This window comes from Cherax quadricarinatus, chromosome 92 (assembly GCF_038502225.1).
Source record: "Cherax quadricarinatus isolate ZL_2023a chromosome 92, ASM3850222v1, whole genome shotgun sequence".
Taxonomy (NCBI): domain Eukaryota; kingdom Metazoa; phylum Arthropoda; class Malacostraca; order Decapoda; family Parastacidae; genus Cherax; species Cherax quadricarinatus.
In genome coordinates this window covers 3,820,176-3,847,716 of record NC_091383.1, presented here as the reverse complement: position 1 = coordinate 3,847,716, position 27,541 = coordinate 3,820,176, and the positions used below count along the sequence as shown (strand labels likewise).

The following is a 27,541-nucleotide window of genomic DNA, read 5'->3' as shown; positions in this document are numbered from 1 at the left end:
TCCTTGTAATACCTTATTATTAAAATATTAAAAGGAGATATATTAGGAATAAGGTAAACTGAGTTATTTACATAAACATCAACAAGAGGATGTAAGAATTACAATGCAAATATAAGTATTTAAGTCTTAAATAATAATATACTACAAGGACTCCAATGGAAATAAGTCACTTTGACTTTTTTGGGTTATTCTATGTAATTTATGCTATGTATGATAATTGTAATCATATGTATCTATGCCTAAATAAAGTTACTAAGTTACATACTAGAAAATAACTAAGTTAGAGGTTAAAATAGAGAAAATAGAAGACGTTCCTGGAGGACCTGAGAGGCTCAGCTGATGCTGTTTGCTGCTCATTTACACTGCTTTTCCTGAGCTGTGAGACACATCCCTGCTGTTTAACACCGCTGCTGTGCCACACTGGGGTATGCTGTGCCACCTGGGTGATGTTATATTAAAGGAATTTCAGTAATATGGATTTTTGGGGGGGTTATTTAGGGCAGGTTTGGGGGTCTGGGGATGACCATGCTGGCGGTCGTATGATACTCACATTTCTTTACTGTTTTTTCACTTTATTTTACATTATTTGTATTAAAATCACATGGATTGGTAGCCTGGGAAATGGTTTTTGAGATGGGGTAAGTGGGGGAGAAATGGGGAATGGGATAATGGGTTAAATAAAGGGGAACGTTGGTAAAGGTGACGCAAACGCAGTTACCTTGAGTAAGTGTCCCGTTGTAAGTGGTGTAAGTTATAAGTAGGTTTATGGTCAGTACTCAGTGTTGTGTACTCTAGTGCACAGTGTTCTGTACTCTAGTGCACAGTGTTGTGTACTCTAGTGCACAGTGGTTACTCTCAGTGATGGACCACACCAGTGTAAGGACCATCACCACCATACTTTTTGACCTTGATAATACATTACTCTACACAAGGGAACTCGATTGTGCAACTTGTACTGAGGTAGGTACATAATTACTTGTACTGAGGTAGGTACATAATTATTGTACTGAGGTAGGTACATAATTACTTGTACTGAGGTAGGTCCATAATTATTGTACTGAGGTAGGTACATAATTATTGTACTGAGGTAGGTACATAATTACTTGTACTGAGGTAGGTACATAATTATTGTACTGAGGTAGGTACATATTTACTTGTACTGAGGTAGGTACATATTTACTTGTACTGAGGTAGGTACATAATTACTTGTACTGAGGTAGGTACATAATTACTTGTACTGAGGTAGGTACATAATTACTTGTACTGAGGTAGGTACATAATTATTGTACTGAGGTAGGTACATAATTACTTGTACTGAGGTAGGTACATAATTATTGTACTGAGGTAGGTACATAATTACTTGTACTGAGGTAGGTACTGAGGTAGGTACATAACTTGTACTTAGGTACATAATTACTTGTACTGAGGTAGGTACATAATTACTTGTACTGAGGTAGGTACATAATTATTGTACTGAGGTAGGTCCATAATTACTTGTACTGAGGTAGGTACATAATTATTGTACTGAGGTAGGTACATAATTACTTGTACTGAGGTAGGTACATAATTACTTGTACTGAGGTAGGTACATAATTACTTGTACTGAGATAGGTACATAATTACTTGTACTGAGGTAGGTACATAATTACTTGTACTGAGATAGGTACATAATTACTTGTACTGAGGTAGGTACATAATTACTTGTACTGAGGTAGGTACATAATTACTTGTACTGAGGTAGGTATATAATTACTTGTACTGAGGTAGGTACATAATTATTGTACTGAGGTAGGTACATAATTATTGTACTGAGGTAGGTACATAATTATTGTACTGAGGTAGGTACATAATTACTTGTACTGAGGTAGGTACATAATTATTGTACTGAGGTAGGTACATAATTACTTGTACTGAGGTAGGTACATAATTACTTGTACTGAGGTAGGTACATAATTACTTGTACTGAGATAGGTACATAATTACTTGTACTGAGATAGGTACATAATTACTTGTACTGAGGTAGGTACATAATTACTTGTACTGAGGTAGGTACATAATTACTTGTACTGAGGTAGGTACATAATTACTTGTACTGAGGTAGGTACATAATTACTTGTACTGAGGTAGGTACATAATTACTTGTACTGAGGTAGGTACATAATTACTTGTACTGAGGTAGGTACATAATTACTTGTACTGAGGTAGGTACATAATTACTTGTACTGAGGTAGGTACATAATTACTTGTACTGAGGTAGGTACATAATTACTTGTACTGAGGTAGGTACATAATTACTTGTACTGAGGTAGGTACATAATTACTTGTACTGAGGTAGGTACATAATTACTTGTACTGAGGTAGGTACATAATTACTTGTACTGAGGTAGGTACATAATTACTTGTACTGAGGTAGGTACATAATTACTTGTACTGAGGTAGGTACATAATTACTTGTACTGAGGTAGGTACATAATTACTTGTACTGAGGTAGGAACATATTTACTTGTACTGAGGTAGGAACATATTTACTTGTACTGAGGTAGGAACATATTCACTTAACTTGTACTGAGGTAGGAACATATTTACTTGTACTGAGGTAGGAACATATTTACTTGTACTGAGGTAGGAACATATTTACTTGTACTGAGGTAGGAACATATTTACTTAACTTGTACTGAGGTAGGTACATAATTACTTGTACTGAGGTAGGTACATAATTACTTGTACTGAGGTAGGAACATAATTACTTGTACTGAGGTAGGAACATATTTACTTGTACTGAGGTAGGAACATATTTACTTATACTGAGGTAGGAACATATTTACTTAACTTGTACTGAGGTAGGAACATATTTACTTAACTTGATTTAGGCACAAGTACATATAAGTATAGTTATATCTGGAGTTTACCTGGAGAGAGTTCTGGGGGTCAACGCCCCCGTGGCCCAGTCTGTGACCAGGCCTCCTGGTGGATCAGAGCCTGATCAACCAGGCTGTTACTGCTGGCTGCACGCAAACCAACGTACGAGCCACAGCCCAGCTGATCAGGAACCGACTTTAGGTGCTTGTCCAGTGCCAGCTTGAAGACTGCCAGGGGTCTGTTGGTAATCCCCCTTATGTGTGCTGGTAATATATCTGTAAATTATCCAGGATAACACAGAAATATCTGGAAAAGTTATTTCTGTTGGGATCCTTGAGTTATTTCCATTGGGACTCTTGAATTATTTCCATTGGGATCCTTGAATTATTTCCATTGGGGATCCTTGAATTTTCCACTGGGATCCTTGAATTATTTCCATTGGGGTTCCTACCACCAATGGAAATAAGTCTGACCTTTTTTTGTGTGTTATCCTGGGTAATTTACAAATATGTTACAAGGTATAATTGTACTTGTGCCTAATTAAATTCACCACCTTATTTGCTTTTAGTATCAGCTAAAAAACTGCAGTAAGTTATATTTGTTCAAGTTATAGGAATGTAAGAACAAAGGAACACTGAATAGGCCTACTGGCCCATAATAGGCCTACTGGGCCATAATAGGCCTAATGGCTGGTGACTTTCTTTGTGCTTTAAAAATACTTAATGACATGTAAACTACAGTTTGTGTACTACACAAAGAAAAAAAATTGATTTTAATTACAAGGAGCCCAGTGGAAATAAGTCACTTTGACTTTTTTGGGCTATCCTGGTGGGCAATTTACACATTTTTATGTATGATAATTGTAATTACCCAAATTTGTGTAACTATACTTGTGTACCTGAGCCTAAATAAACTTCTAGCTTCTATTTGGCAAATTGTTACAGTTGCTTATGGCATTTTTATTTCTAATCTGATACTTTCCTATATCCTTTCTAAATTTAAATTCCTGAACTTAATTTATTGTTTACAATTCTTATATAGTAATCCCCCTGTATCCGTGGGGATACATTCCAAAACCTAACATGGATACCCAAAACAACGGATAGCGGGAAACCCTATACATATACAGTGGACCCCCGGTTAACGATATTTTTTCACTCCAGAAGTATGTTCAGGTGCCAGTACTGACCGAATTTGTTCCCATAAGGAATATTGTGAAGTAGATTAGTCCATTTCAGACCCCCAAACATACACGTACAAACGCACTTACATAAATACACTTACATAACTGGTCGCATTCGGAGGTGATCGTTATGCGGGGGTCCACTGTATATCATTTTTTGTTTAAATACATATCTTTGATGAAATGAATTAAAATTGAGACATGAGCAACATCTGGGTATCTTTATTATAGACATTTCGCCATCCAGTGGCTTTATCAGTACAGATTCTAGGAGATTACTTGAAGACAGTAGAACTATGTACAAAAGATGAAGTAATCAGTCCCTCAGTATTGGGGTTGGTGTGAAGAGTAAGTTTGTTCAAGTATACACAAATACAATCACATAGATTATTATACATAGCAGCATATGTGTAGAGAACCTGGGATAACAAAAAAAAAAGTCAGATAAAGTGATTTATTTCCATTGGGGTCCTTTGAGCACCGTAGTCATGAAGATTCTGGAGCAGAGGCAAGGTGGCTGGCGCTTATACGTATATACTAGCATCAGGTGGAAAGGGATGGGTAGCAGACAAGGGCATAGTCACACACACCTATGATAAAGTTAATTAATATATTACGCACAATAAGTCGAGAATTAGCAATTTTTCACCGATGAGAAGCACTTCACTGTTTCTTGTAGGCTTTTAAAAACTGCCGCTATCACTACTTTTACAGTTTGGGGTCGCTAGTAAGAAAAATTAAGGGTTATTCTTGGGCCACAGTAAGCTGTGGATAACTGAAACTACGGAAACCGAATCTCCAGATACGGGTTCTACTGTACGGACTTTGTTATATATCTTCTTGTACATTTCAATTGTATCTCCTTGCATGCTTTGTCTTTAAAGAGAGTGTAAGTTTAAGGTTCTCATTCTATATATTCACCAAAAACCCACACTTAGAATTACTTGTAATAATGTTGGTAGAATTACCAACAATATGTTAGGTAAAAGGACACAAGTGCAACTGTGACATTTTATTGTGGCAACGTTTCGCTCTCCAGGAGCTTTGTCAAGTTATGGCTTGAGCAAAATGTTGCCACAGTACAATGTCATATTAATTCCACTTGTGTCCTTTTATCTAACTTAGAATGGCATTTTGGGACATCCTGGATTGAAATGCCATCCTAATGTTCCTCTCCAAGGTGTGAATTTCTGGTGAATTGTTTCAGCTATGGTATTGTGACTTTTTATTCTTTCTAATCTATAAATGAAAACTGACGGATGATACAGTAAATTAATTCTTATCTTGAGATTGTCAAAAGCCTCGCTGAGGTCCAGGTAGGTGATGTATTCTTTATCTCCAAGGCCACATATTCTTTATTGTATTGTGAAGGTGAACATATTCATTATTGTGGAGGCAGCATATTCTTTATCATTGAGGTATCATATTTTTTATCGTGGCGGTGATATTTTTTAATAGTGGAGGCGACATTCTTTATCATGGAGGTGACATATTCTTTAATGTAGAGGTGATGCATTTTTTATCGTGGAGGTGGCATATTCTTTATCATGGACTATTGCCTCAAATACTTTACTTGTGAAAGTCACTAAGTTTGTTGGTGAAGAACAGGCGCTTGTGAATTCACGTGGAAACTCATGGAATACAGCGCATTATGCAGTTAGGGTGATTGACATACAGTTTACCCCCGGTTTACGATCAGCTCCCAATGCAACCATTTATGTAAGTGTATTTATGTAAGTGCATTTATGTAAGTGCATTTGTATGTGTGTGTATGGGGGTCTGAAATGGACTAATCTAATTCATAATATTCCTTATGGGAACAAATTCGGGCAGTACTGGCACCTGAACATACTTCTGGAATGAAATAATATCGTAAACCGGGGGTCCACTGTATATCATGACTATAGAAAGCCTTTTAATATGTGAAGAATTTGGGCAGTTGAAAGAGAAGGTAATGCTACAATTAGTGGAAATTAGAAGAAATTATACAATTACTATATTAATGAAGACTGGACAACATAAGCATAGTTTAGCTGTTGTAGCATCAAATACAGGATGAAAAATAGGAAATTCCATGACTTGGCAAATGTATGCTGACCTATATCCTTTGAGAGTAGAGCATACTGTATACACAAGACATTTGTGTCCTGGTATATTTACTGTGTGATTACTTTTGTATTGTAGGAATTAAAATTCAGTATTTTTTTTTTTTTTATGTTTTATTTAAAAAAACACAGTATACATGTATGTTATACATAATTGACTTAAAACGCAGTATACATGTGTGGTATACAAAATTGATTTTAAAACAAGAACCGTGAAAACTTTATGTAAGACAACAACAATATATATAACTAAACAGAGAACTACCGGAACATACCTTAAACACCAAATAAATATATAACCAAACCTGACAGTCTTATTCATATTGTGTATGAAATTTTATATACAAAAGAATGTCATATAAACTAATGCATTGCGCATTCAATGGTACTATGGATATATAAAAATTTTATATACAAAAACAATATCATATAAACTAATAGATTGTACACTCAATGGTACTATGGTTATATAAAATAACTATCAGAAACCCACCTGACTCTTGAAATTGAAACCTGGTGTTCTTTATTTTTGGTTTTGCATGTATTGAAAAAGGAATCAAAATATGCAAAAAGCCTTTAATAATTAACATAAGACTTTTACAGATCTAACATGTATAATTACATATGAGGAAACACTAAGACACCTAATACCCCGACCAGCCCCCTATTTAGTTTCTCAAACTAATTATAAACCCACAAAAAAAAAAATACCTTGTATACAGTGATTAAAGGTGCTTATTTGAACATCAGCTGACTATATGCACCATAAATTATAAAAAAAAAAAAATACGTGTGATATCACTGGGTGTCAGAACAATATATCCCACAAAAGCTGCTGCCCAAGGAACTTAAATGCCCAAAGATTACAATATATATAGGACATTATACATCTCAACCCCCCCCCCTCACATAGGTGACCGCTACTACATATACAAACACAATCTTAGGCCAATGAAACTTTTTGCCCTTCATCAAAAGTTTACAACCATCACCAAAGTTCTGCTTATGAACATTCCCCTTAAAGGCCAGTATAACGTTGTACTTTTAGCGGTGATATCAGCGAGGCTTCCACTTACAAATAACTAAACTAAACCTAACGGGAATCCCAGGAAAGACCCAACATACTTCACCAAGCCCCGGCCATAGTCGGGAACCGGTTCAGCCTTGCAGAGGCTGGAACATATACTGAAATATTGCTTTTTATCTGTATTATCAAGATGCATGACCATATTAGGATTAATCCAAGATCTCAGTGCCACACAACGCCACAACCATACACACACAGACGCACGGAACCATTCATAATACATACACGTCACTCCCCAAAACCCGCCCTCTACCCTGAAGTCCCGAACCCACCGCTTGGTGCTACCACGGGGGGAGTCCAGCCCCCCGTTGCCTTACCCCACCCCCAGTTGCAGCAACCTTTGAACAGTAAGACTTCGATAGTTTGCAGGAAAACTATTATCCCAACTTCTACCATATATGAGTTTATTTCTGCAATACGTTCTGTAGATACCTGCCGCAATTGCCCTGATCCTAACTGATCCCCCGGTTTCCCGCATACCCCACGATATTTATTATTTTTTATTATCACACTGGCCAATTCCCACCAAGGCAGGGTGGCCCGAAAAAGAAAAACTTTCACCATCATTCACTCCATCACTGTCTTGCCAGAAGGGTGCTTTACACTACAGTTTTTAAACTGCAACATTAACACTCCTCCTTCAGAGTGCAGGCACTGTACTTCCCATCTCCAGGACTCAAGTCTGGCCTGCCGGTTTCCCTGAACCCCTTCATAATACCCCATGATATACAGTGGACCCCCGCATAACGATATTAATCCGTGCATGAGAGCTCATTGTTATGCAAAATTATCGTTATGCGGATGAATTTTCCCCATAAGAAATAATGGAAATCAAATTAATCCGTGCAAGACACCCCAAAGTATGAAAAAAAAATATTTTTACCACATGAAATATTAATTTTAATACACACAAACTGAAAAAGGCATGCACAATTACGTGACACTTACTTACGTGATGATTGATGGGATGGGAGGAGGAGAGAGTCTTAATGTTTAGAAGGGGAATCCCCTTCCATTAAGACTTGAGGTGTCAAGTCCTTTTCTGGGGTTACTTCCCTTCTTCTTTTAATGCCACTAGGACCAGCTTCAGAGTCACTGGACTTCTGTCGCACAACATATCTGTCCATAGTGGCCTGTACCTCTCGTTCCTTTATGACTTCCCTAAAGTGTTTCACAACATTGTCAGTGTAATAGTCACCAGCACGGCTTGCAATAGCTGTGTGAGGGTGATTTTCATCCATAAAGGTTTGCAGTTTCAGCCACATTGCACAGATTTCCTTAATCTTTGTAGTAGGCAACTTCTTCAGTTTCTCTCTCCCCTCCTCCGAACCAGTTTCCTCAGGTCTGGCCTCATGCTGATGAAGATGATCTATCAGCTCATCAGTGGTTAGTTCTTCATTGTCCTCCTCCACCAACTCTTCCACATCATCCCCACTAACCTCCAACCCCAAGGACTTCCCCAATGCCACAATTGATTCCTCAACTGGCATACTCCTCTCAGGGTTAGCCTCAAATCCTTCAAAATCCCTTTTGTCTACACATTCTGGCCACAGTTTCTTCCAAGCAGAGTTCAAGGTCCTCTTAGTCACTCCCTCCCAAGCCTTACCTATAAGGTTTACACAATTGAGGATATTAAAGTGATCTCTCCAAAACTCTCTTAGAGTCAGTTGAGTTTCTGAGGTCACTACAAAGCACCTTTCAAACAGAGCTTTTGTGTACAGTTTTTTGAAGTTTGCAATAACCTGCTGGTCCATGGGCTGCAGGAGAGGAGTGGTATTAGGAGGCAAAAACTTCACCTTAATGAACTTCATGTCTCCATAAAGTCACTCTGCCACGTCTGTAGGATGACCAGGGGCATTGTCTAACACCAGGAGGCACTTAAGGTCTAATTTCTTTTCAGTTAGGTAATCTTTCACATTGGGGGCAAATGCATGGTGTAACCAGTCATAGAAAAAGTCCCTAGTGACCCATGCCTTACTGTTTGCCCTCCACAGCACACACAAATTAGCCTTGAGGACATTCTTTTGTCTGAACGCTCTGGGAGTTTCTGAGTGATACACTAATAAAGGCTTCACTTTGCAATCACCAGTAGCATTGGCACACATCAACAAAGTAAGCCTGTCTTTCATAGGCTTATGTCCTGGGAGTGCCTTTCCTCCTGAGTAATGTAGGTCCTGCTTGGCATTTTCTTCCAAAACAGGCCTGTTTCATCACAATTAAACACTTGTTCAGGTTTCAGTCCTTCACTTTCTATGTACTCCTTGAATTCCTGCACATATTTTTCAGCTGCTTTGTGGTCCGAACTGGCAGCCTCACCATGCCTTATCACACTATGTATGCCACTACGCTTCTTAAATCTCTCAAACCAACCTTTGCTGGCCTTAAATTCACTCACATCATCACTAGTTGCAGGCATTTTTTTAATTAAATCCTGATGCAACTTCCTAGCCTTTTCACTTATGATCACTTGAGAGATGCTATCTCCTGCTACCTGTTTTTCATTTATCCACACCAATAAAAGTCTCTCAACATCTTCCATCACTTGCGATCTCTGTTTCGAAAACACAGTTGAACCTTTGGCAAGAACAGCTTCCTTGATTGCCTTTTTGTTGCCCACAATAGTAGCGATGGTTGACTGGGGTTTATTATACAACCTGGCCAGCTCGGAGACACGCACTCCACTTTCATACTTATCAATGATCTCTTTCTTCATCTCTATAGTAATTCTCACCCTTATTCCTGTAGGGTTGGCACTAGAAGCTTTCTTGGAGCCCATGGTCACTTATTTTGCAGATAAAATCACCAAAAACACTGTAATAATACGAAATATTCCGATTGTATTCTTGGATGTTACCGCGGAGGCTGGCTGGTAAACAATGCCACCGGCGGAACATGTGAGGCTGGCTAAGGCCGCACATTAGACGCGTCTCGGACGAACAGCGTTGAGCGGGTTTTTTAGCGGTATGCGAGGCAAAATCTTAGCGATAAAACGTATCAGTATGCGGATTTAACGTTATGTAAGGCCAACGGTATGCGGGGGTCCACTGTATAAAGAAAATCAGCCACCACGTACATTATTGCTTTTCGTACCTCACTTGATACTCCGCTAATGTCTAATGTTAAGGCTCGTAAGGTTGAGATAGTTCCCCCACTAAGAAAATCGAAAACCCGCCCCAACCACGAACGAATTTTGTCCAAGGTATCACAAAAGTAGACAGCATGAAAAGCTGTTTCTTCGAGACTGCAACGTAAGCAATCCGCCTCCCTTACCAAACCCATCCTATTTAAGACCGATTTTGATGCTAAAATCCCCATGACAAATCTGTACACCAATTCACGAACCCTTGGTGCCAACTTAAGTTTACAAAATCCGTCCCATATTTCCCCCCAATTATACAGCGGAAAAACAGACAATCCCTGTACAATTTCCGTACGACAACATATGCTGACCATTTGCCCCACCCGAATCCGTTGCGCATTTCTCAACTTTAATAACAAACGTAGCATGTCCTCACACTCGATTAATCCCCTGCCGCTCCACCATTTACGCATGTCGATTACCCGACCCACCCGGATGCTCTTTTCACCGCCCGCCCTGAGGAACCGCTGCTTAACATAGAGGGCCTTCACCCGTGGCCCCAAAGCCAGGAGACCTAAACCCCCACGGCGAACATGGGTCATGACAACCTCCCGGCTTAACCAAGCCCTCCCGAAACCCCAAACATAATGTAAGACCCTTCTCTGCAGTTCCTGAATATCCACATCTCTTAAGGAGTACACCTCAGCCACACCCCATACTTTACTATAAACAAGTGTATTAACCACTGCTGTCCTCTGCTGCAAAGATACATCCCTAGCTCTTAGCCCCTGAAGTCGATCTAAAGCCTTATTAACCACCAATTCTGAGTTCACCCTTCGGCCCTCCCTCTCATCTGCCATGTACACGATACCACATATTCTAAGTTGCACCACGACTGACCACCCATACTTTTCGGCCAACCCCCCACCCACCCATGTACCCACCTCCATTAATTTCGATTTTGCTTTATTGACGCACATGCCAGACTCTGTCCCAAAAAACTCAACAATCCATCCCACGATCCGCAAATCCTCCTCCCCTTTTAACAAAATCGTGGTATCATCTACGTACCCTACCACACGTGCTGCATGGTCACTGCTCCGCATCCCACGCCTCAAACCACCATCCACCAGCTCATAAAAGGGGTTTTGCATACAAGCAAAAAGCAGCTGGGAGAGGGGGCACCCTTGCCTCAAACCCCATTCCATACGGACCGGCTGCCCCAATTTACCGTTTACCTGTACGCGTATCATAACCGAGACATACAAGGTATCAACCCATCTTACAATCTCCTCTCCAAAACCCTGCTTCAATAAAATAAGCCTCAATAAATCTCTATCAACACAGTTGTAAGCATTTTGCCAGTCAAGCCCGAGGACACCACCCCCTTGACATTCCTCCAAATATTCCCTAATACGTACATGCCTGTCCCTCATGCTCCTACCTGGTATGCCTAGCTGTCCCTCGTGAATAACAGACCCCATAACCTTCCTCATTCTATTTCCTAAAACTTTTGCAAAGATTTTATAGTCCGAGCACATAAGAGATATAGCTCTATATGCACCCAGACCCCTCCCCCCTCCCTTTTTGGGCACCAACACAACTACCCCCGTACTTTGTGACATACCTAACCTCCCCTCCGTGAGCATGCAATTCAATACATCAACCAAACAATGCTTTATACTTCCCCAATGCGCCCTATAAAAATCATTCGAAATGCCATCTATACCTGGTGCCTTTCCTTTACTCATACTAAAAATCGCCTCCTCTACCTCCTCCACTCGAAATCTACCTTCTAGTACCATCTTATCCTTGTCACTTATTACTTTTCAGAAATCCCTCCCCACCAGGCCACCTGCATGGACTTCCCCCTACTCATTGCCGTAGCTTTTCCCCAAACCAAAGATCAACATAAAAACTCATGCTGTCCGTGGTGAGGAGTACTTGACCCGGCAGGTAACCACCCAAACCCGTGCATACTTCCAATTGCAAGAGGGACATCGCCTGTTGTCTGACCCTGAACTTGCGCAAGACACAACCGGAAGGTTTGTCACCCCAGAGCACTTCTTCCATACCTGCTCTGACTCGAACCGCATTAAAACATTCATTGTGAATTTCTGCAAGTCGACTACGAAGATGTTCAATGTCGTCATACCTACTACTTCCACCCTCCACATAGTAATCATCAAGCTGCCCCTCCAAATAGTTTTGTAGCCCAAACCTCCACCTTGCTTCCTCCTTTCTCCGCTTCTTATAATAACGAGCTATTCCGGGTTTGGCACGTGTTTCCCACCATTCCAACAAACATTCATCTGCCCTCCGCGTTTCCCAGATATTTTTCCACCAATCCTGAAAAGCTGACCCATCCCCTTCCCCCTCCAAGAGCCGCCCATTCAGTTTCCAATACCCTGAATAAACCCTGATCATTCCATCCCAGTCCAAGTCCGCTAGCACTGCACGGTGATCGGAAAACCCCAGATCAAGGGTCTGCACGCGCCCAACTCGAATTACTTGTGTTGCATAAATCCTATCCAGTCGGGCCGTGTAACCTCTGCGCACAAACGTATGTTCCACCCCCACCCACCCCTCCCCACTACATCATAAACCCCTACATCCCCCAGTAGATTTCTTAGGACAGGTAGAACGCACCCCGCCCCCCTTGGCTCAACATCCCCATGGCGGATAATGCAATTCCAGTCCTCACCTAAGACCGAAATTAAAGGTAAACCCTGGATGCGAAACGTTAAAACCTCCCTCACAAAGTCTATTTTAACTTTAGAGTTACTGTCCGCTGGCATATAAACTCCGATAAAACAAACTCTAACCCCACCCCAATACCCATCCACCCTTACCACCCTTCCATCTCCCCCCTTCTCCCATCCCAAGACGCTCCAAGGGCTGGACTCCTTCACCGCTATAGCCACCCCACCCTTTAATTTTAAAGAATTACTCGCATACATTCGGTAGCCTTTCAAGCGTAACTCTCTACCAAATTTATAATTATGTTCTTGCATAAAACATACATCCACATCGTAACGACGCAAAAACCACTCCATCCACACTTTTTTAACTTCAGCCCTTAAGCCATTGGCATTGATAGTAACACACTTGAATTTACAAAAAAGGTGGTTTACCTCTGTTTTTGGGTCTTTCCTGTTCCCACTCGCACATTAGACTGCCCGTATTTGTCATTCGGCTTCTCGAGACCCCCCTCCCCCCGTACTCTACCCTTATGCTGGGACCTTGAAACTATCCCTTCTGTGACAGGCAGCTCAGCCACTTTCGCCCACGATTTCCTCCCCGGGCGCTGTCCTGGTGTCAAGACGTCGTCCATATCCGACGCTCCTGCCGAACGTTTGCAGGAGCTGCCATCCACATGCATCTCCTCGCTAGACGAAGCCTCCTGGTGAACCTCCACCACCACCTCATGTGTCCGTACGAACGTGGTTTTATCCTGCATTTCCATGTTAGGGGATTCCTCAGTCGTTAACTCACGACACGCCGTCGAAACAACAGGACCATGTTCTGTTCCATCTAGAAGGTCCTGCAACACGTCTTCCAGCAACTTATCCTGTGGCAAAACCTCAGGCCCCACAGGATCCACTGTAAGCATGGGCACGGTCGATGCATCCACAGACAGGGTGGCACACATCGTAGACTGCGTGTCCTCCTGTTGCATCTCGTCACTCCAAAGCTTGGGAACTTGCCCAGCTGAGGTACCAGTCATGAAAGCCTCAGCCCGTAGGCCCACAGGTGAATGGTCCTGGGAGTGGCCAACCAGTCGACGGGGGCACTGGGCAGCCATATGCTCAAAAGAGTTGCATAGTCTGCAAGTCTTCCTTTAGCCTGCATAATGAACAAACACCTGGGTCCTATATTTCTCCAGACGTACATAAGAGGGAATCGACTGGCGGAGTGTCATCTTGATGGTGAAGGAGCCCTCCAGGAACCCCTCGTATGGGCCCTCTCTCCACACTCCCTTGGTCGCTGCATGCACCGTTCTGTATCTGCCGAAAACATCCCGCAGATCGTACTCCTCTGCCTCGAAAGGCACATTTCTCACCTTGACCCAGGTGACATACGTCGACACGTCATGTAGACACACTTCCACAGCCGAATTCACTACCATTCTCCTTTCTTGAAAAGTTTCCACAATCTTGTTGTAGAAGCCGGCATTCACGAATTTTATAAATATCCTTGACATCCCATTCAAAGCTATGCCATATAATTCTTCATTGGGGATGCCGTAGACGTCTCGTATAATGCTTGGCATTAATGTGTGCATTGTAGAAACACTGAGGGAGCCTTGTGTGAATGCAACACAGACCGTGTTAACTCTCCTGCCTTGTCGGTCTGCCATCTTGTGACTTGTAGTGGTCTGTGAAAACTGCGCAGAAATCAGTTGAATCAGGAGCTACTGCGCAGCCTGTCTGCACGGCCCGGGAGCGATGTGGACAATGAAATTCAGTAGTATTGCATTCTTGATGTTAGTGTGACTGTTTAGGCTTATCCTAGGGTTAACTGACCTATAATTCAACCTGTATTCCTTACAACAGTTAAACTCGATAAATGTTATATACATAGATGTATTAATACGGTAATCAGTTCTCTTGTGTTGCTTGTAATTCGTAAATTTAGAGAATATACAGTGTGTGTGTGTGTGTGTGTGTGTGTGTGTGTGTGTGTGTGTGTGTGTGTGTGTGTGTGTGTGTGTGTGTGTGTGTGTGTGTGTGTATGTGTGTGTATGTATGTGTGAGTGTGTGTGTGTGTATATATATATATATATATATATATATATATATATATATATATATATATATATATATATATATATATATATATATAAATAATATATATATACAGTGGACCCTCGCATAACGATGGCATCACATAGCGATTTTTCCGCATACCGCTTACTTTTATCGCAAAATTTTTGCCGCGCATACCGATTAAAAACCCGCTCACCGATTTTCGTCCGAGACGCGTCCAATGTGCCCTCACATGTGCCGCCCGTCCCATTGTTTACCAGCCAGCCTCCGCGGTAACATCCAAGCATACACTCGGAATATTTCGTATTATTACAGTGTTTTCGGTGCTGTTTCTGGAAAATAAGTGACCATGGGCCCCAAGAAAGCTTCTAGTGCCAACCCTGTGGTAAAAAGGGTGAGAATTAGTATGGAAATTAAGAAAGATTTTGAAGGGTTTGGGGCTAACCCTGAGAAGCCTATGCCAGTTGTGGAATCCATTGTGCCTACTTCAAAGATTAAGGAAATGTGTGCACAGTGGGTTGAACTGCAAACCTTTATAGATGAAAATCACCCTGACACAGCTGTTGCAAGCCGTGCTGGTGACTATTTCAATGACAATGTTGTGGCCCATTTTAGACAAATCGTAAAGGAACGGGAGGTACAGAGCTCTATGGACAGATTTGTTGTGCGACAGAGGTCCAGTGACTCTCAAGCTGGTCCTAGTGGCATTAAAAGAAGAAGGGAAGTAACCCCGGAAAAGGACTTGCTACCTCAAGTCGTAATGGAAGGGGATTCCCCTTCTAAACAGTAAGAAGATAATGCTCTCCCCTCCTCCCATCCCATCAATCATCACCAGATCTTCAATAAAAGTAAGTGTCATGTAATTGTGCATGCCTTTTTCAGTTTGTGTGTATTAAAATTAACATTTCATGTGGTAAAAAAAATTTTTTTCATACTTTTGGGCGTCTTGCACGGATTAATTTTATTTCCATTATTTCTTATGGGGAAAATTCATTCGCATAACGATTATTTCGCATAACAATTATCCCTCTTGCAAGGATTAAAATCGTTAACCGGGGGTCCACTGTATATATATATATATATATATATATATATATATATATATATATATATATATATATATATATAGTGTGTGTATGTATGTATGTATGTACTTATGTGTACCTGTGCCTAAATAAACTTAAGAGTGAACTTCAGCCTTAATGATCCATGAGCAATTGATAGTCATTAAAGCTAGCACATTAATGATCATTCTGTAATGTGGAGATCAAAAAGAGTCACATAACCTAAATGAATCCTTGCCAGTGATATATATAGTTATAATATAACCCTGAGGCTGTGATATTTATATTTCTTGATACAAAGCCAAGCATTTCTGGTTACTCTTTTTGTCTTGTGAACATGTAGGATGATGAGTGAACCTTACACACCTCTGCTTGTGTACCTTACACACCTCTGCTTGTGTACCTTACACACCTCTGCTTGTGTACCTTACACACCTCTGCTTGTGTACCTTACACACCTCTGCTTGTGTACCTTACACACCTCTGCTTGTATACCATACACACTTCTGCTTGCATACCTTACACACCTCTGCTTGGATACCTTACACACCTCTGCTTGCATACCTTACACACCTCTGCTTGCATACCTTACACACCTCTGCTTGCATACCTTACACACCTCTGCTTGCATACCTTACACACCTCTGCTTGTGTACCTTACACACCTCTGCTTGTGTACCTTACACACCTCTGCTTGTATACCTTACACACCTCTGCTTGCATACCATACACACTTCTGCTTGCATACCTTACACACCTCTGCTTGGATACCTTACACACCTCTGCTTGCATACCTTACACACCTCTGCTTGCATACCTTACACACCTCTGCTTGCATACCTTACACACCTCTGCTTGCATACCATACACACTTCTGCTTGTGTACCTTACACACCTCTGCTTGCATACCTTACACACCTCTGCTTGCATACCATACACACTTCTGCTTGTGTACCTTACACACCTCTGCTTGCATAACTTACCTCTGCTTGCATACCTTACACACCTCTGCTTGCATACCTTACACACCTCTGCTTGCATACCTTACACACCTCTGCTTGCATACCTTACACACCTCTGCTTGCATACCTTACACACCTCTGCTTGCATACCTTACACACCTCTGCTTGCATACTTTACACACCTCTGCTTGCATACCTTACACACCTCTGCTTGCATACCTTACACACCTCTGCTTGCATACCTTACACACCTCTGCTTGCATACCTTACACACCTCTGCTTGCATACCTTACACACCTCTGCTTGCATACCTTACACACCTCTGCTTGCATACCTTACACACCTCTGCTTGTGTACCTTACACACCTCTGCTTGCATACCTTGCACACCTCTGCTTGCATACCTTGCACACCTCTGCTTGCATACCTTACACACCTCTGCTTGCATACCATACACACCTCTGCTTGCATACCATACACACTTCTGCTTGCATACCTTACACACCTCTGCTTGCATACCATACACACCTCAGCTTGCATACCTTACACAGCTCTGCTTGTATACCTTACACACTTCTGCTTGTATACCTTACACACCTCTGCTTCCATACCTTACACACTTCTGCTTGCATACCTTACACACCTCAGCTTGCATACCTTACACACCTCTGCTTGCATAACTTACCTCTGCTTGCATACCTTACACACCTCTGCTTCCTTACCTTACACACTTCTGCTTGCATACCATAAACACTTCTGCTTGTATACCTTACACACCTCTGCTTGTATACCTTACACACCTCTGCTTGTATACCTTACACACCTCTGCTTGTATACCTTACACACCTCTGCTTGCATACCTTACACACCTCTGCTTGCATACCTTACACACCTCTGCTTGTGTACCTTACACACCTCTGCTTGCATACCTTGCACACCTCTGCTTGCATACCTTGCACACCTCTGCTTGCATACCATACACACCTCTGCTTGCATACCATACACACTTCTGCTTGCATACCTTACACACCTCTGCTTGCATACCATACACACCTCAGCTTGCATACCTTACACAGCTCTGCTTGTATACCTTACACACTTCTGCTTGTATACCTTACACACCTCTGCTTCCATACCTTACACACTTCTGCTTGCATACCTTACACACCTCTGCTTGTATACCTTACACACCTCTGCTTGTATACCTTACACACCTCTGCTTGCATACCTTACACACCTCTGCTTGCATACCTTACACACCTCTGCTTGCATACCATACACACTTCTGCTTGCATACCTTACACATTTCTGCTTGTATTCAGTATACATTCAGAGCACCTATACATTCCTGTGTAGGTTTTAATTCTCTAATATTTATTTTCAAATGTAGGAGGCCTAAGTTAAGACCAAGTCATGGCCAAGATTCCCAAAACTATTAATGGATATAACATATGTAACAGATATAAGATACGTATCACATTGGCTGCCTTCCACATTTCTGGTACGAAATCCACTCCTCTTGACATTTCTTAAAAACTGCTGGTCATTGTCCAGGGACTGGCTGGTTTGACTTACATAAATTTTCAAATATTCTCTCCCTATGAATTGGGATCTTGCTTAAACTGATATGAGATTCCATTTACATCTTTCATTTTTTTTTTTTTTTACAAAAACGAGAAGTTTTTTATGTGTAAGTTGTCCTGAAATATAGTTCAAAGGTCTTATTTTTCTCTTGTTCTTACTTTCATCCATAAGGTAACCTTTTCCGTTTTGTTGCACCTGTATGCCTGGAGTATACCTGAAGGGTGTTTTGGGGGTCAAGCCCCCCATGGCCTGGTTCATGACCAGGCCTTGCAGTGGATCAGGGCCTGATCAACCAGGCTGTTACTGCTGGCCACATGTAAACCAACGTGGGAACCAAAGCCTGGCTGGTCAGGTACTGACTTTAGGTGCCTGTCCAGCTTCTTCGTGAAGACAGCCAGGGGTGTATTGGTAATCCCCCTTATGTATGCCAGGAGGCAGTTGAACAGTCTTCGGCCCCTGACAGATTCTTTGAGAAATATGCAATACATGTATTTGGACTGTTTGTGCAACACTGGAGACTGTCGGTGGCAGCTGTCTTTGTTACTGTTTGTTTTACTATTTTGTAGTAAAATTTATATAAGCATTAGGCAATGTAAAATGTCTTAAATATTTACATTTTGATTTGCACTCTCAACTTATGGATTAGACCAGGGGTCGGCAAACTGCGGCCCACCAAGATCAAGTCGTATACTCACATGTAGCTGAATGGGCAAAACTTTGTTCATTTTCCTCTGTTGAAAACACTAGCTGTTACACAAGCATTATCAGACAAGTACAGTTCTCAGTTGATGGCTTTATATGTTTGCCCATCCCTGGATTAGACACCTCAAAATACCCACAAAACTCTCCAGTTTATTTGCCACACACAAATATAGTGGAACCTCAAAAATCGAACTTAATCTGTTCCAGGAGCTAGTTCTAAATTCGAAAAGTCTGAAATTCGAAGCAATATTTCCCATAAGAAATAATGGAAATACAATTAATCCGTTCCAGAAACCCAAAAATATTCACAAAAAAATACATTTTATAGAGATTAATTACAGTTTTACATACACACAACAAATGCTATAGTCTTTAATTATGTATAGTAAAATAAAATACCATTTTTACTTACCTTTATTGAAGATTGGTGATGGCATCTGGAAGATAGGAAGGAGGAGAGAGGGAGTTGGGGTTATTGTTTGGAAGGAGAATCCCCCTCCATGAGGACTTCCGTTATCAAAGCTCTCTCTGGGGTTGCTTCCCTTCTCTGTATTTTAATGCCACTAGGACCAGCTTGAGAGTCATTGGACCCCTGTCTCACAAAATAACTGTCTGTAGTCCTCTGTTTCTGTCTCACAAAATAACTGTCCACAGTCGTCTGTTTCTGTCTCACAGAATAACTGTCTACAATCGTCTGTCTCACAAAATAACTCCACAGTCGTCTGTTTTTGTCTCGCAAAATAACTCCACAGTCATCTGTTTCTGTCTCACAAAATAACTGTCCACAGTCCTCTGTACATCCTGGCAAGCTCAACAAGTCTCACACCACTCATATTTCTGTATTATTTCCTTCTTCACATCTATGGTGTTTCTCACTTTCTTTACCACAGGGGTATCACTAGCAAGTTTCTTTGGGCCCATGGCAGCTTATTTCACAGCCCCACAAGCACTAAACACAATTAAATAATCGTAAAATGTGTGAAAGAGATCGCAGGTTAGTGTTCGCTCAAGCATAAACAAAGCTAGACTGCTCACGGCGCCTGCGCGGGGACACGGACAGAGCGGGCCAGCGGACAGGTCCCGTACCTGGCGGTCCGAAAATAGGGGCGCGTTCGATAATAGGGACACAGTTTGTCCAAAAAAATGGTCTTATTTTCGAAACGTTCGATATGTGATACGTTCGATTTTTGAGGTTCCACTGTATATGGTGTATTAGTAAATACAGAAGCTGTGAATATTGAAGGAGTACTATTGTACATAGAATCTGTGTACTGTACTGTTACTGAGCAAGGTTTTAATTACATTGCATTATTAAAAATAATTTACACACGGGAAAACAGATGTAATCTTAAAATATATAAAAGCTTTGATTAGCTTTTATATGTATAAATATATACATATAAACTCTATAGAAGTTGTAATAAATGACTGTCAGTAAATAAACAGAAGAATGGACGAGGGTTTGAGTTATGGTCGTGGTGGTCATAGGTCCAACACTTGACTTCTGTGTCTGAAATCATAAGATTTTTGTTGCAATTTTTAACCCAGAGGGTTAGCCACCCAGGATAACACAAGAGAAGCGGTGTGTCATTGAGGACTGTCTTATCTCCACTGGGGTGCTTCATTCTTGTTGCCCAGGATGTGACCCACACCAGTTGACTGACACCCAGGTTCCTACTTGCTTGCTAGGTGAACGAGAACAACAGGCATAAGGAAACGCCCAACGTTTCCACCCAGCCGGGGATTGAACCATGGACACTCAGTGTGTGAGTGGCCACAGTTTGATCCATTGTCCATTTTTCTGCTTATTCATTGACAGTCATTTATGACTTACATTGAGTTTATAGACTATATAGCTTTGAGGAGATGAGAATAGATTTAGCTGCAAAAATCTCTTGGGCTGTGGGAAGAGAGAGTAGGATCACTGGTGGTGCTGCGGCTGATGGAAAACATCAACACAAGTTGTGTTTCTGAAATCTTCCTACTAAAGCTTGTAGTTTAATGTTAAAAGCATTGCACCTGCTATCCCTCATCCATACTTCTCATTATTCATATACTGTGTGTGTGTGCGCACGCGCACGTGTGCGTGCATGTGCGTGCGTGCATGTGCGTGCGTGCATGTGCGTGCGTGCATGTACGTACGTATGTACCCATTTGTGGTTGCAGGGGTCGAGACATAGCTCCTGGCCCTGCCTCTTCACTGATCGCTACTAGGTCCTCTCCTTGCTCCATGGGTGTGTGTGTGTGTGTGTGTGTGTGTGTGTGTGTGTGTGTGTGTGTACACACATATATACAACTCTTATACACAGTATGCTGGTGCATCAAAGTGCAACGAACACTGATTGTTGAGATATGAAAATGCACATGAAACAGAAATGAGGACGAATGATTGTATATTTTGACCTCCAACTGAGGTCCTCTTCAGCAGACACAAAGGAATGAGGAGAGAGACCAGGTATTTATAGGTGTAAGAAGAGTGGGCAGTTCCTCGTTCCTTGCCCAAAATATATTGCATGTTAGTGGCTTTCTTTTGTGCTTAACAGTATTTTCTTATATGTAAACTACAGTGGAACCTCAAAAATCGAACTGCTCCCAACTCAACCAATTATTTAAGTGTATTTTTGTAAGTGCTTTTATAAGTGTATTTTTGAGGGTCTGAAATGGACTAATCTAATTTACATTATTCCTGATAGGAATAAATTCATTCGGTAACGGCACTCGGACAGCCTTCTGGACTGAAGAAAGTTCGATATTTGAGGTTCCACTGTACTCATGAATACAGCATAAAGAAATAAAATTTGTTTGAGTAGAGCATCATAATAGGGCAAAGGCTGCCCCCATATTTTTATTGGCATGAAGATGTTTGGATTATGAGAGTGGGTAATTGTTGTCATAAGATGCTGTCTTCATAAGAACAAATGGGGTGGTACTGTAATATACCTGCTGTCCAGCCTGGTTGACCAGGCTATCACCAGATGAGCCTGCCCTACGGCTGGGCTCTCGGAGTGGAAAAACTCTTGGAACTCATCAAGGGTATATCAGAGGCAAAGGTATTATCAAGAGGTAACTGTTGTCCAGAGGGCTGAGGAAGGGTTGTTGAGGTGGTTCGGACATGTAGAGAGAATGGAGCGAAACAGAATGACTTCAAGAGTGTATCAGTCTGTAGTGGAAGGAAGGCGGGGTAGGGGTCGGCCTAGGAAGGGTTGGAGGGAGGGGGTAAAGGAGGTTTTGTGTGCGAGGGGCTTGGACTTCCAGCAGGCATGCGTGAGCGTGTTTGATAGGAGTGAATGGAGACAAATGGTTTTTAATACTTGACGTGCTGTTGGAGTGTGAGCAAAGTAACATTTATGAAGGGATTCAGGGAAACCGGCAGGCCGGACTTGAGTCCTGGAGATGGGAAGTACAGTGCCTGCACTCTGAAGGAGGGGTGTTAATGTTGCAGTTTAAAAACTGTAGTGTAAAGCACCCTTCTGGCAAGACAGTGATGGAGTGAATGATGGTGAAAGTTTTTCTTTTTCGGGCCACCCTGCCTTGGTGGGAATCGGCCGGTGTGATAATAAAAAAAACTTGACAAGTTCCTATAATTGGTACCTGAACTCCTGAGCTGTGGTTTGTGTGTTGGACTGCATGCTGCCAGCAGTAACAGCCTGGTTAATGAGGGCTTGATCCACCAGGAGGCCTGCTTTGTGACCAGGACATGGAGGGGAGTTGACTTCCCCTCAGTTATTTGAGTCTCAGGATTCTTAGGTTAGGTTGGGTTGGGTTGGGCTAGGTAAGGTAAGGTAGGGTAAGGTGTAAGGTTTGTCAGGAAACAGGACAAGTGTTTCCCGATGCTGGTCATAGTCATATGATGACCCACAGCTGGAGCTTTTGGTCATCTGACTGAGGCCTTCCACTGGCTTAACACTCCACCACTTTAAAAATTGTGGTTATAATTACAACCATGACACAAGTCTTCAGGGTCCTGGATGGTGTCTCCTATGCTTACTAAATCACAGGACCTTCTTAACAACACATCTTTAGGCCTAACATGAGAAGCCATTTTAACACTATGTTGATAATAATAATAAAGCAGCAGCCTACTATGATATATTAAGCACCTTGAGGTTGAGTGAAGCTCTGTCCCCAACAACATTGTTCTTGACCAACTGCTCATTATTCCTATCCCTACAAATATCTGGTGTGTTTACCCCTTTCCTTTGTGTCTGCTGAAGAGGGATTTTCTCTTACACAAACAATATGAATATAGCTACAGTATATATAATATCTCCTATTTTTCCCTTCCTAAAAATGCCTTAATTTTTAAATTAATTTATAGTACTATGTTAGTAAATAACCAAAAAATTCAGTTCTTGAAGTCTATAATTTTTCATTTGTTCTGTAATGAATTGTTTTGTAGTTTGTTTTAAGGTGATGAAATAATGTTCAGATAAAGGAAGTGGTTGAAGTTGAGTGTTATGTATACTGAAACATCCCTTTGCTTTCAGTTAATGCAAAGACGTTGATACGTAATTGGCAAATATGGCCAGCTGTGGACGCAGCCGGTCTTCGACTCCTGGTGCCGACCAACCCGAGGCTAACAGTGAATCAGACCAGATGGATATGGAAGATGGCAAGGAAGAAAGGTCGGCCAGGGAGCTTCCACTGATGCTTGGCCCAGTCGAGCGTGGTATTATGATTCTGAGGAGAGCAAGCTCTGATACTGAGAGATTTGCAGCACTGTTAATGGTAACAAAGCTCATCAAGGCTGAAGAATTAGATGATGTAAATAAGAAAAAACTCATGGAGGCAGTGGGCTTGTCATTTCTTGCTCGACTGTTGCGGACCAATGAAGTTCCAGAGGGTTGCCCACCATTTATGTTTAAGTCCATTGCACTCACTATTTTGTCTTGTTTTATTTCCTCTTGCTTAGGAAATCCCACTTTGTATGGACTCATTCCTGTACTGAGCGAGATCATTGCCAAGCCAGAAATGCACGATGACGATCTGACTTTAATTAAAGATTCTTATCAATGTTTAAAGAGCATAGCTTCTGAAAAAGTTGGAAGGAAAGCGATAATTGATTTTGAAGCGGTAGGATCACTTGTAGATGCTTACATAACTGAGAGTTACTGCTATGAAGATGCACTGGAGATTCTGTTAATGGTTTTCAGCGAGGAAGGTTCACGAACTTGGGAAGATGAGCCAGAAGCATTTACAAAACTCATGAACCACATTGCTCGTGAATTTGCCCTAGATCACGGGGAACACAAGTTCACCCTATGTGACTTTCTTACTGAAATGTTACTAAGCCTTCCATTACCTTCTGTTGAAATTGGTCAAGCAGAGTGGAAGTCAAATTTACATAAAGGTCTTTGTGATATCATATTCAGTAAATTAGGCCGTGAGCATCGGGATAGTGGCTTAAGGTTAGCAGGGACAGCAATGGAATGTCTTGGGGTGAGCTGGGTGTTACACATGGAGACTGGAACAGGGGAAACAAAGGGTAGACAGTTGCTCTTAATGCTGGTTCATCTCGCATGCATTGAAGTTCGTATGAGCTTGGAAGATAAGACATTTGAAGAAGCTGTTGCTTTGGCATCCCCAACAACTTCTTGCTACACGATCTTAGAGCTTGCTATAGTCTTTCTTGTCAACGGTGCTGTTAATTTTGAGCAAAAACAGAAGCAGCAGTTATATGCAGCCCTGAAAGGAGCCTTTAAAGCAGTTCTTATATTCCTTAATGGAACTTCAGTTGATGATTCACTTCTGGAGAATTCTAAGAACCATTTGTTTGTATGTGCAACTATTCGGGTGTTGGGTGCATGGTTGGCAGAGGAGACAGCAGCCAACAAAGAAGAAGTCTACAAGACTATACCTTTTATTATCAAAATCTGCAAGTATAACTTTGAGCACAACAAAAGAAAAACAGTAACAAAGTCACGGAAAAAGGGCCAGTCTAAGGTTAATTATAAAGACGACAGTAAAGTTAGACTTCCAGATGTTCTTAGGTTCTTACTTCCTGGCTTATGTCATCTAACTGCAGAAGATGTTCCCAGACATATTCTCATAGAGTTGGAAATAGAAAATTTGTTATTTGAGTACTTCAACTATCACTGGAGTAGCATAAAAGGTGTGTTTGGTCCCCAGAGTAAAGAAGATGAATTGGAAGTTCCTTCCGATCGAATTTATTCTGCTTGTGAAGCTATGGATACTATTAGCAATATATTCATGAACATAGTTGTGCAAGAACCAGAGAGAGTTAAAACTGACCACTTTTACTACACCCTTCTGAAGTTAATCTTTACAAAAGTGCCAGAAATACCTTTTGAGGATCGCTATCTCAGATTGTGTGGAAATTCATCCACGTTGGGACTCATGATACTGCGTCATCAACACATTAACGTTAAAAGTACAGACTTTACAATATTTAGATTTGTGCAGACCATAGTACGCTTTCTTTGGGATGCACACAATATTGAGGAAAGTCGGGACTATGCAACGTTAGTTGTATCCTCAAGGTACGAGTTACACTGGTGCAACCTTATTGACCTTTGGTTTTTAGGTATGCATACCCTTAGCCTTCTCCTCCCAACAATTCCATGGCTGTGTGATTTTTTGATCGAGAGTGAGTGGCCACAGACAATTATCACAACTTTATTGTCTGTTCGTGAAGGAGGATTGGATGTTGGCCTTAAAGGTGCCTTTGAAGATTTCCTTTGCCTACTTTCAAAATCATCTAAGCCTGCTTTTAACATCTTAAAAGAGAAGGGAGTAGAACAAGTTTGTCGTAATCACAAACTTGAAGAGTTATCAAAATTGTTTAATGTTAAAGTATCATAACTCTAGAGTTAAACTTAGGTTGAAATGGTAATAGAAATCTGGTTTATATAAGAATGTGGTTCAGTTACATGAGTCTTGAGGAGAGTTATATTCACATATTTGTGGTTGCAGGGGTCGAGTCATAGCTCCTGGCCCCAGCGGTTGAAACTCCATATTATTTAATGCTTTATTGTGATGGATTTAGTAATTTTATTTTGGTTTAGAGAAAGTTAGTTATGAGTAAATAATTACACAGGAGACTGTGAACTTATAAATGTGACGTTTATGCATTTTCACTTACAAATAGGCCTATTGGAATCGATTAAAATTTTATAGCAGGCGAGTTTCAGTACAAATGTGTGACTATAACATCATTTGTACAATTTATAGATAAACAATTTGTAATTGAAAAACTAGAACTGTAACTTATTTGTGAAGATGTCTTGTACTATATATATAAGGCATTGGACAGTGGTAAAGAAAAAACTCAAATTTTAACAATGGAGAAAAATTGCATGATTGGGGGAAACTGGAATTATACAGCTTAAGTTACCATACTTTATTATGGGACTCTAATCCTAACTTACAGAAGACACTACGTATCTATATATCCCCACAGTGAAAGTATTAAAGAAGTGTTTTTTTCACTGGCCTGGATTTTGGCCATGGTAATGCTTATTCTTTTCCGCTGTTTAATGCCTCTTATATACGGTAGTACATTTTCAGTTTGCAAGCTAAATGGTCTTAAAAAAACACAGAATGGGTGGGGTTTGAACCCATGGCAAGCGAGTCTTGAAACTCCAGGCCAGTGCATTCAAACCATGAGTTCAAATCCCACCTGTTCCGTGGTTTGCAATCATTGTTATACAAGTGCCGTGATACTGACTTCATAATCAAGCAGTTAGTGAAGTTAATTTTCAAGTTTGTAATTATTGTTTCTCCATATAGATTTTGATTTAGCACTTTGAAGATGTTTAGAGAAGTGTGATTAAAAATGAACAAAATATCTAATGATTATACAAGAGTACAGATTCATACTGAGCTTCATAATTTTCTCAGTGGTTTGGCCAATTATTTTTAGGGAACTGATAGTGGCATGATGACCATCACTCACAACTTAATAATGGTCAAAAATATTCCAAATTCCCTTTCCAAAATTTTGGTTAACTGTGAAATTTTCCATCCATGGCATTGTACCTTTTATTCATGATAACCTTGTTATATAAAAAATCACTTTAGTGTAGTCATTACTGTATTTTCTGGCATACGAGGCGCTCATTTCTTCCCTCGCAAAAAGTCTAGGAAAATCAGCCTGCACCTTATAAGCTGAACATCATGGGCCTAGAG

At 41.0% G+C, this 27,541-nt stretch overlaps 1 protein-coding gene across 1 annotated transcript in view; it reads left to right on the top strand.

Annotated features, from left to right (window-relative positions):
- Positions 1–284: 284 nt before the first annotated feature.
- Positions 285–27,541, top strand: part of LOC128698333 (neurochondrin homolog) — a 61,526-nt gene continuing 34,269 nt past the window's right edge. Inside the window, exons 1-2 of the mRNA XM_070104524.1 lie at positions 285–425; positions 23,881–26,212. Coding sequence (XP_069960625.1) covers positions 23,915–26,212 — 2,298 coding nt within the window. The 5' untranslated portion in view covers positions 285–425; positions 23,881–23,914. The remainder of the gene's footprint in view (positions 426–23,880; positions 26,213–27,541) is intronic.